This window comes from Argentina anserina, chromosome 1, assembly GCF_933775445.1.
Source record: "Argentina anserina chromosome 1, drPotAnse1.1, whole genome shotgun sequence".
In the NCBI taxonomy this organism is placed as follows: domain Eukaryota; kingdom Viridiplantae; phylum Streptophyta; class Magnoliopsida; order Rosales; family Rosaceae; genus Argentina; species Argentina anserina.
In genome coordinates this window covers 22,659,690-22,671,355 of record NC_065872.1, presented here as the reverse complement: position 1 = coordinate 22,671,355, position 11,666 = coordinate 22,659,690, and the positions used below count along the sequence as shown (strand labels likewise).

Genomic DNA, 11,666 nt, shown 5'->3' with positions numbered 1-11,666 from the left:
ATATCTGCTCCCGTGAAGTCAGGCAAAGGACTGATATCATGGTCTTGTACTCTTGTTTCAGCCCACGTAGATACTTCTGAGCTAAAGCAGTCGTACCCATAGGCCTGACATACCGATACAGCTGCGAGAATCGAGCATCATACTCTCTAATGGTCATGTCTCCCTGTACCAATGCCAGAAACTCCAACTCTAAGTCCTCCTGTACTGAGGCTGGAAAATACTTCTCTCGGAATATGGAGGTGAAACCTCCCCATGTGAATGTAGACACATCCACAGTCTGTCTCATGCTCTTCCACCAATCTAGAGCATCACCCTTGAGAAAGAATGTAGCTATCTTTCTCTTCTCAATCTCTGTGCACTCTATCATCTCAAAATAAGTCTCCATACCCTCGATCCAATGGTCAGCTACCATATGATCTAGTCCCCCATGAAAGGTCGGAGCTGACAGTGCACTAATATCCTTGATCAGCTTCAACACTTGACCGTCATCTCTAACCGCAGGAGCTGGCTCATCCTGTTCCTCCTGCGGAGCAGCCTCCTCATAGAGGTTCTCCACGTTGCGAACTCGACCTGTGGCCCTACCTCGACTTCGGCCTACCTGTGGAGCAGCCTCCTCATAAAGGTTCTCCACGTTGCGGACTCGGCCTGTGGTCCTACCTCGACCTCGGCCTCTCGCCCGTCCTCGGCCTCTCGCCCGTCCTCGGCCCTGTCCTCGGCCCTTATCAGCGTTCATCACCTTCAAACAACGAAACACTTAGTTAATACTTGTGAAATCTCGAATTCAACTAAAACAGATTCAATATGTATCAACATGAAGTTTCCGGATAAGATGAATCATCGAAGTATCATCACGATACTTCTCGGAGGACCAAACCATTAGGTATGGCTCCTAAAACACTCTCGCGTACCCGACGACATATCAATACCGGGGAGTATGTGATGGGAGCCCGCCTGCAGTCGGATCATCGCTCCCGGATGGCATTGATAATCGCCAAATACGCACTTTGGCTCTGATACCAACTGTAACGACCCCAAAATTTCGAGCTTAAAAACTCAAAATTCTAAAGTCGTTAAACACAAAATAATCTCAAATAAATCGAAATCGTTAAGTGTATCAGTGGATCATCTCTGAGTTCCAAATACAACTCAGTCAAACCGATTATTACAAACCAACTTTATAATTCGACATTACAATATGATGGAAAATGTAATAATCCTCACAAACTCTCACAAAGCTTACAAATAAATTCACTCAAATTCTCACACAAATCCACGCCAGAAATCTCACCACAACAGGGTACGAACGACTTCGAATCTCCGGAGTCGTCACTCAACCTCCGCTAATCAGTACCTGCGGAATTATCCCCTACACCATTGAATTGGTGCACCGGGATTGTAAACACAAACCCGGTAAGCTTATAGCTCGTATGAGTAAAATCACAATACAGTTCGCATATCAATATATACGAATGATCACAAAACAACAAATATAAATGCCCTCATGAGTCAATAGTCAGCCCATCTGGTTGACCCAAAGAAATATGAAATAAAACGCTCATGAGGAAATTAAGTAACCCTTCTGGTTACCCAATGCATTTATAATACGGGTACCAAGAACGCTGGTACACATCTGTTACCCCTCTCGTAATACACCGTTGATATTGGATAGCCACCCGCTACCCAACATCCAAAATAAACTGAGTACCCATGAGCAGATAACCACCCGTTACCTCACATGCAGTACTAAGGCAGACAGGCTAGAGCTCTAACTGTATCGTAACTTTCGCCCGGCCAAAGGCTAGGTTTCGACTTGCCAAACACGTACAATAATCTCACATCATATTGTACCAAAAATCAGGTCCGAAGACAACTCATATTTTAACAATCTCAATGTTAAAAATCACGTACAATAATCTCACATCATATTGTACAATTCAAATCACATGCTCAATAGAATCACGATAAAATCATAACAGTATATTATATAGCAAACTATATATATTCGTACTTATTTACCATTTATACAATATATATATAGTCCACTATATCTTATACATGTCATATTTCACCACACATGCTCAATTCACAAACTTCCGTCATAGAAATGACTATTTTTAATGAATTAATAACAGTACGTAATTTAATGAACTATATATATATATGTACTTATTACCATTATACTGTATATATATAGTCCACTAAATTATTTACATGTTGTAATTCATTCGATAAACACACTTGCAAAAATGTTGAATCACCACGAGGGTAGATTCGAAATTCAGTGAGATTTTACTCACCTTATCGACTCGAGCGTAATTCCACAATTCCCGATGATAATTCCTTTCCTCGGTTTAACGATCACCTTGAAAAGATAAGAGAAGAATTTAGAATCGTTTCGTAACCTTTAAATGCCGAAACAGTAATAATCGATTACTGTTCAGCAATTTTCGGTTTTACGAAGTTACTGTTCACTATTCACGGTACTGTACAATACTCAATTAATACGTATTTCTGTACGTATAAGTACTATATACGTATTTCTGTACGTATAAATAATATATACGTATTTCTGTACGTATAATTATTATATACGTATTTCTGCACGTATAATTATTATATACGTATTTCTGCACGTATAAATATTAAATACGTATTTCTGTACGTATAAATATTAAATACGTATTTATGTACGTATAAATAATAATACGTATTTCTGTACGTATAAATATTAATATGTATTTTTGTACGTATACGTACGATTTAAATGTAAATACAACCTCAGTAAATAAAATTTACTATTTACCTTTTACAAATTACTTTTTACATTTACTGAAAGTAATTTATATTTACATTTACCGAAGGTAAAATTTAATTACATTTACCGTAGTAAATAAAAATTACATTTACATTTACCGTACACAGTAAATTACCAAAATACCCTTTCAGTCGAAACTAATCACACCGCCTCACACGGCGGCGCGTGTGGCACACGCGCCACCTCCGGCGGGCCGCGCGTGGGGCCCACGCGCCGAGGCTAACCACGGCGCGTATCACGCCACCGCCGCCTCCAAACTCTCCTCCTTTCTCCCCTCTTCCTTCCTCCGCTCCTAGGCAGCCCCTACGCCACCCCACGCCTCCACACGCGCCGCCTCTAGGCGGCGGTAACTCCTCCTCCTCCAAACTCTTCCAAATCGCAACCAAACAACCACAAATCGTACAACAAGCATCACAACAACCTATTCATGCTAAACCTCACCTCATTCGTGCTTTAAAACCACCGGAGATGGCTTGGATAAGGCGGAGGAAAAGTCAACGTGTTGGTGGAGCTCCGGTGCGGCGAAAGAGAGGGAGTCGACCTCGGGGTCGCTTGTGCGGGGAGGTGTGACGCCTCCTAGACCGGCGGTGAGGGCCACGTCTCCCTAAGGGGGGAGATCGGTGGTGAAGCCGATGGAGATGAGTGAGTTTCGGGTGAGAGGGAGAGTCTCGGGGTGAGGGAGAGGGAGAGTGCTTGGGGAGAGGGAGAGTGCTTGGGGTCGAGGGGGAGAGGAAGGAAGCCGAGAGAGGGAAGGGGGAAGAGAGAAGAGAGAAGAGAGAAGAGAGAAAGGGAGAGAGCGGCGGGGAGAAGGAGAGAGAGAAGGGTTTCCAATAATGGAAACCCTAATCTGAAAAGTTTCTATTTATACTCGTTTCAAAAATCGGAAACTAACTTCCGACGTTAATAACTTTTACCTCCGACGTCCGATTCGAACATGTCACATACTCCCGAACTCGTATCGACGAGCTCTACAACTTTCGTGAAGAAAGTTTTTGCAACCGAGCGACGGAAATAAAAGTCGATAAATACTTTCGGAAACGTAACGTTTTTCGAATTAAACGTTTCGATTACGTTTTCGTTGTCGATTTCAGACGTTTATAAAAGAAACGAACACACTTTAAAATTTTCGAAAACTTATAACTTAGGAAAAGTATAATGACTCGTCCCGAAAAATCGGGTTATTACAGCTTACGCAGTTGATTCAGACACGGCCTTATCAAGCTGCGTTTAAAAATCTTGCACTCGATCTTGCAACACTTGATACTCAGAGTCAAGCCGTCTCCCTTGATGAACCTCCTGAGCAGCATTACGATCCAGAAATGTCTCGACCTCGACACGAATCCCGTTTTGAATAATCTGCAGTACCCTCTTTTATTTCTTCAACTGCAACAGCTCCCTCTGATATGGTCTAAACCCTATCAAAGGTGTGCCAGTGAGGAAAGTGAGGGAAAAGCTAAACTACTGAAAGGGAAAATACTGGTTGATTGATTGAATGATAGCTGCACCCAAACCCTAGAGCGACTTAAATACTTACATCAAAGAGGATAGTGGACAGCTGTCACACATCCAGCGGCTAAGAACATAAAACTCTACTTAGATTAATTAACTACAGCTGACTTCTTAAACCATTGCCTCAAATAAACTAAGCATCACTAATGCTAACAACTGCTGCTCGATCACGTTCTCAAACACCTCCTAAGCCAATCTAGAAGCGTAGATCACTAACTCACAACAATGCCGCCCGTTGGAAAAAACATCTTGCTACAAGTTGGTGCCTGAAACTTGAACTCAGGAAAGCGTAGCATAATGTCATCTGCTTACTCCCATGTAGCCTCCTCAGAAGAAGTACCTAGCCACTGCACTTTCCATTGTGTAGTCACGGCATTACGCCTTTTTACCATTCTTGTTTCCAAAACAAAAGCTGGAGCCCATTTGATGGAAGAGGAGTCCTTGATTACTGGTAAAGCAGCTTCTACTGTAGCAAAGGACCCAACCATTTTCTTAAGAAGAGAAACATGAAAAAGATTGTGTATTTTTACAGTGCTCGGCAACTTTAGTTTGTATGCAACCTCCCCCACTCTTTCCAACACCGCAAAGGGCCCATAGTACTTTGATGACAACTTGTGAAATGACTTGAGTTTATAGATTGTTGCTTGTAAGGTTGAATCTTGAGGTACACCATGTCCCCAGCTTGAATGGTGCTTGTCATAGTAAGATTTCATTCTAGTTTGAGCTTGGCTGAGATTCCTTTTGACCAAGGATAATACCTCATCACGGCTTCGCAGCTGAACATCAACCTCAGCCACTGTTGTAGAACCAGGAACATATCACCAAGTATCCCAAGGAAGCACACCAACCCAATCATGTGGTTTTTGTCCGTCGGTTTGAGGATGATATGCCGACAACTTATGTAAAGCGGTGCCTTGCAACTTGAAGAAAGCTTCCCAAAACAAACTCATAAAAGCCCGGCCTGGCCCGGTCCAAACCCATCATATATAGGCCGGGCCAAGTTGGGACCGACATGCCGACGAGCCAGATAGATGAACCCAAACTGAACTACTCTCTAATCTCTATGTTTTAAAATCTCAAAACAAAAGTATAGTCGCTTGCGTGACTCGGGGTTTTCTGAATCCGTTTGTTTGTAATGAATAAGACGGCCACCAGAATCAAAAGTAGATGTCTGGTAATACTAAAGGCTCGTCCTTTAGCCTATGCAAAGATTGCTGCTTTTCTATGGTAAGATACATTTTTCGGTGATCTATTTCTTGCTTGTTATTGGGTTGATGTGAATCATCTTTCTGGGTGTTAAAAGCTTGGTCTTGTTCATTTGTTGTGGTGTAGAATTCCAACACAGGTTATGATCCCGTGAAATGAGAAATGCAGTTATTTCATTTCTCGACCAAGTTGATACATATTAGTATTTTGTGTATGTACCATAATATTAATGCCAATCAAACAGTCGCCGATCAGTGTTCAGTTGGATTGCCGACCTCAGTGGTAGCCTTTTCTCAAATTGTGCTGGTTTGTTAGGTAAACTTCACTCTCAAATGCTTACAGTTCAGTCTTGCTTGTATAGAAAGCCGGTTATTCAATAAAGCCTAATACTTTGATATGTGCAGCTGGTGCTCAAGTTTAGTTGCAGGGGTGTTTGACAAATCGAATAGTATATCACACACTTAATTTTTCTATACACACTAATGTCGTATATATAATCTAGTAAACGTACATTTTAATCAACAAATCATTCCTTAATTTCCTCCGTGAATCACGTCCGTGATTCATGGAGTCCTTCACGCGAACACTCCCCCTCAAGTTGGCGCATACACATCAACCATGCCCAACTTGCTAAGTGAGTCATAAAAGGCCTTCTTAGACGCTCTTTTTTGTGAGCATATCGGCAAGTTGCTCTTCTGTAGGAACAAAAGCAAAATTAATGATCTTTGCGTCTAGCTTATCCTCTATAAAGTGACGATAAACCTCCACATGTTTTGTACGATCATGTTGCACAGGATTCTGTGAAATATCAATAGCTGCCTTGTTGTCACAGTACAGCTGCATAGCACACTTAGGCTTAATACCCAAATCTTGTAGCAAATTTCTAAACCATAACAATTCGCACACTCCCTGAGCCATACCTCTGTATTCTGCTTCAGCACTAGATCGAGCTACCACTTTTTGTTTCTTACTCTTCCATGTAACAAGATTACCCCCAACAAAGGTAAAGTACCCTGATGTGGATTTCCGATCTGTAATATTTACAGCCCAGTCTGCATCTGTGAAGCCACAAACCTCAAGGATATTATTGTGATTAGAGATCATTACTCCTCTCTCTGGAGCTGACTTCAAGTACCTCAAAATCCTTAAAACAACATCCATGTGGTCCACATTGGGATTATGCATGAACTGACTCACTACACTTACTCCCTATGAAGCACGAACACGTGCTATAGGCAGCATATTGCGTGTCCGACACAGACACGGACACGTTCGGACATGCGTGGACACGCTCGGACACGCGTGGACACGCTCGGACATGCGAACTGACTTTGGACACGGCCCGGACACGCAGACACGCATCAACTCATAATAAAAGTGAAAGTGCTTATGGTGAGATTCGAACCTTGGTCATCCAAGGCACTCAACAACTCCTAAACCATTCCAACAGATTCAATTTTTGTTATATTTATACACACTTTAATATATATAAGGAGAGAAACTCGTAATAAAAATAAAAATGCTTGTGGTGGGATTCGAACCTTGGTTATCCAAGGTACTTATCAAGTCCTTAGTCATTCTAACAAGTTATGTTTTCATCATTTTAATACACACTTTGACATATATATACATCTAAAATTCTAAATACTTTCAAATTTATAAATTATTTTTTAAAATAAATATATATATATTTAAAATAATATTTAATTAACGTGTCCACCACGTGTCCGTGTCTAAAAAAAATTTCTATATGTCATGTCCACGTATCGAATCGTGTCCAATACAGACACTCGTGTCCGTGTCCGTGTCCGTGTCCGTGCTACTTAGCTTACTACATACGCAACATCTGGTCTGGTATGTAGTAATAAATCAGGCGTCCAACTAGCCTCTGATAACGAGGTTTTTCAGTAGGCACTTGATCTGGATATTCTGCTAACTGATGGTTCTGCTCAATAATGGGAGTGCAATCCAGCATACCGGTCTCTGTTAGTAGATTAAGGATGTACTTCCTCTGACACAAATAGATACCATCACTTTCCCAAGCTACCTCAATGCCCAAGAAGTACTTGAGTGTACCTTGGTCCTTCATCTCAAACTCTGTGGCTAGTTGTTTCGGGAATCTATACACCTCAACAGTATCATTCCCAATAACTACCATATCATCAACATATATAATTAGGGTTGTTACCTTCCCTTGTTGATGTCTAAGAAATAATATGTGGTCTGAATTACTCTGTCTGTAGCCAATTTTCCTCATGAATTGTGAAAATCTTCCAAACTAAGCACGAGGTGACTGTTTAAAACCATACAAAGACTTTCTAAATCTACATACAAAGTTACTTGGAGAAGCGGCCGCATATCCAGGCGGAAGATCCATGTACACTTCTTCTGTAAGTTCTCTACGAAGGAATGCATTCTTAACATCAAACTGTCTAAGTGACTAGTTTTAAGTTAGTAGCAGAAGAGAGCAACACCCGAATAGTGTTTATCTTTGCAACAGGTGCACATGTCTCATCATAGTCTATGTCATATATTTGGGTGAACCCTTTTGCTACTAGACGTGCTTTATACCAGCTCACTAACCCATTTGGATTATTCTTCACTGTAAACACCCAACGACATCCCACAGTCTTCTTACCATGTGGTGGAGATACCAGCTCACTCACCCATTTGTAATGCTTCCATCTCTTCCTCCATTGCTTTTCTCCATTTTGGATCTCCCAATGCATCTGCACTTTATTAAGTACTGATACAGTAGATATTTGATTCATAAATGATTCATATGACTTAGATAATCTTTTGGTAGATATATAATTTGCCACAGGATACTTAACTTTAGCTTAAAGGGTAGGTTCATATTTTTTTGTTGGCTGACCCCGAATAGACCTATTTGGCAAAATATATTGTCTACTATTAGTCTCAGTCGTATTAGCCCCAATAGAATGACTAACCTCAGATGAGTGATCTTCCGTACCAAGAAAGCATTGGTCAGGTGTGTGAACAACAATACGGGAGACATGAGGGGCAGTTGGGTTATCATCTTCTGGTACCTGATTCTCCGGAGTGACTACACCAGAATCATCTGGTGCTGCCTGTGTAGCTGACACATTTGTAATCTCAACGAAACCTGTCACCATATCTACTGGCTTACTTGTCTCCCCCTCTCCATGATACAGCTCTTGATATATGAATTCTCCCCCTGAAGAGCAGTATCTGAAGAGGGAAAATAACTCATGTCCTCAAACAAAGTAACATCCATAGTGACATAGTACTTCCTAGTAGGCGGATGATAGCACCGGTACCCTTTCTGATGTCCTCCATATCCAACAAACACACATTTAACGGCCCGGACATCCAACTTAGACCTTTGGTGTTTTGAAAGATGGACAAAAGCAACACAACCGAAAACACAGGTAGGAAGATTATGAAAAGAGGGTAAGGAGACATGAGATGCAAGCACCTCATATGAAACTTTTTCCTGAAAGACACGAGAAGGAAGACGATTAATGAGGTGAGCGGAAGTTATGACAGCATCACCTCAAAGGTATTTAGGCATATGGGCACTAAAAAGAATACACCGAGCCATATCAAGTAAATGCCGATTTTTCCTTTTAGAAACTCCATTCTGCTCAGGTTTATAAGGACACGTTGTTTGATGAACAATTCCATGTGTGTTAAAGAACTCCTGAAAGACGATTCACATATCCCCCCCCCCATTATCAAAATGAAGAACTCTAATTGTGGCATTATATTGTGTTTGGACAATGGTATAGAAGGCTTGAAAAACGGGAAAAACCTCATCTTTAATTTTGAGGAGAACAATCCATGAAAGACGGGTGCAATCATCAATAAATGACACATAATACCGCATCCCTGACATAGTAGACTCTTTGGAGGGTCCCTTAACATCAGAATGAATAATTTGAAAGGAAGAATACGTTTATTAGAAGTACGAGGGAAATAAGTAGATCGATGACTCTTGCCCAAAACACATGTCTCACAACATAAAAGTGACTCATCCACACTAATAAACAAAGTAGGCATAGATTTTTTCATAACACTAAAAGATGGATGCCCTAAGCGACGATTCCATAACCAAACTTCACTTAGCTTGTCAGAAGTGGAGATTAAAACGGTTCGAGATTGTGCCCTTAGTTTCTTCCCCGCATATGTCTGATCCAGATGAAACAACCAGCCCCTCAGATATCCCCGACCAATTAACTCCCCGGTGAGAAGATCCTGAAATATCGCATACATACGAAAAACTTTCCCAGAGCACTTAGCATCAGTGTTTAATTTGGGGACATATATCAAATGATGAGATAAAGCAGGTACATATAGCACATTGTGAAGCTCTATTGTGGGAGTAATACGAACTGACCCTTTCTCTAATACGGGGAAGGCCTCACCATTAGCATTAGTAACATAGGGTATGGGTGGAGGAGACAATACGGACAAATAAGATTTGTCTTAAGTCATATGATCAGACGCACCAGAATCAATAATCCATGTATCAAAACCAACAAAGTTAGAAATATTTAAAGTCATACCAATTTTGGCACGACAAGCTATGGAGGCGGTAGGTATTGCTCCTCTTGCGGTATGATGATCATGGCCAACCACACCATAGATATCGGGTTCTTGGACGAATTGAGTAGCTGCTTTCGCCTTGGGACGATAATTAGGCCTCTTAGGCCAAAGGTGTGGATACAGCTTCCAACAGTTCGCACGAGCATGGTTAGTATCATGACAATAAGAGCAAGGAGAGCGGGGCTGATTCCTGAAGCCTGGTGGTGGTGATTGCTGATGAAGTGGAGCTGAAGTGGCCTGTTGAAGGGGTGGTGTTGGAGATCTAGCACGAACAGTAAGGCTGAAAACTTCAACTTGTGTCTGATGAAGACTCTCCTGGTGAGAGTCATCCTTACGGATATATGTCGAATTTGGGCCGGGTCGGGCAGCTCGAATGTGAGCCGGGCCGGCCGGATCGAATCCGGGCCGTGTCGGGTCGGATTTGGAGTTCGGTGACTTGAAATTCGGAGCTTGGCAGTGGCGATTCCACCGGCACGGTGGAGAGCTCGATGAAGCGGTAGCGGTGATAGCGGCGGAAGCTAAAGGGCAGCGGTGGAGAGCAAGATGTCACTGGCGAAGCAGTCCCTCTCAACCGGCGGCAGAACAAGGACGGCGATGCAGTCCCTCGAGGAGCAACGCATCGGGATCGGAGAGGAGCTCGTTGTGGAGTCGCTGAGACTGAGACCGTCAGAGAGTCCCTGCATGGTGGAAGAAGACCGTCAGAGAGGCCCCGCACCTGTGGAAGAAGACTGCCAGAAGATGACCGTCGGAAGACTATCAGAAGACCCGGATTTCGCCGCCTGTGGAAACAAGGAGGGCGAAGGTGAAGGGCTGTGCTCCGAGAGAGATGACAGCGAGCTCGGCTGCCGAGCTCGCACCAAAAAACTGCGAAGAACAACAAAATATAAAACCCAAAAAAACAGAGCACGGCTCTGATACCAAACCAGATAGTATATCACACACTTAATTTTTCTATACACACTAATGTCCTATATATAATCTAATAAACGTACACTTTAATCAACAAATCATTCCTTAATTTCCTCCGTGAATCAGTTTTTCACACTAACATGACACACCAATGGCTAGCTCTCCAAGTATAAGGTTTCACTTTTCTGTTATTTATGTGTGGGGTCAGGCTCAATGATGCACTCCGTTGGTCCATTTCACTCCCGTTGTATCTGATATGTAATTGTAAGTTTCTGCTGAGATTTTGTCAAGTGCTATCTAGTGTAATTATCAATACTCATCAGACTTGTCGGTTCATTACTTGATTTCTTGTTGCAGCTGGTGATTCGATATCATCTCTTGCACATCAATTATTTATGAGGGCTGTCAGATTGTTTGGGCACACATAATCTGCGGTTGCAGCATGGTTAGGTAAAATCCTTCTGCCACTGCTATCTGTAACACAATCCCAGGGGTTTTGAGCCTGCTAGTTTTCAATTGATTCCCAGCTAGTGAGCAAGTCTTCTGTCTGTCCCTTGATTTCATGATTATGTGTTTCCTGGGGAAGGAGGATTTTCAACCTTCATAACACGGGCTTTACTTTTGAACCTGATGCATA

The 11,666-nt window shown here is 42.1% G+C and overlaps 1 protein-coding gene across 1 annotated transcript; it reads right to left on the bottom strand.

Moving 5' to 3' along the window:
• Positions 1 to 4,632: 4,632 nt before the first annotated feature.
• On the bottom strand, positions 4,633 to 8,667 carry LOC126804073 (uncharacterized). The gene is made up of 2 exons (XM_050531843.1): positions 8,505 to 8,667; positions 4,633 to 5,120 (listed from the first exon to the last, which is right to left on the bottom strand). Exons 1-2 carry the CDS (start codon positions 8,665 to 8,667, stop codon positions 4,633 to 4,635), a joined length of 651 nt encoding a protein of 216 aa, XP_050387800.1.
• Positions 8,668 to 11,666: the final 2,999 nt, after the last annotated feature.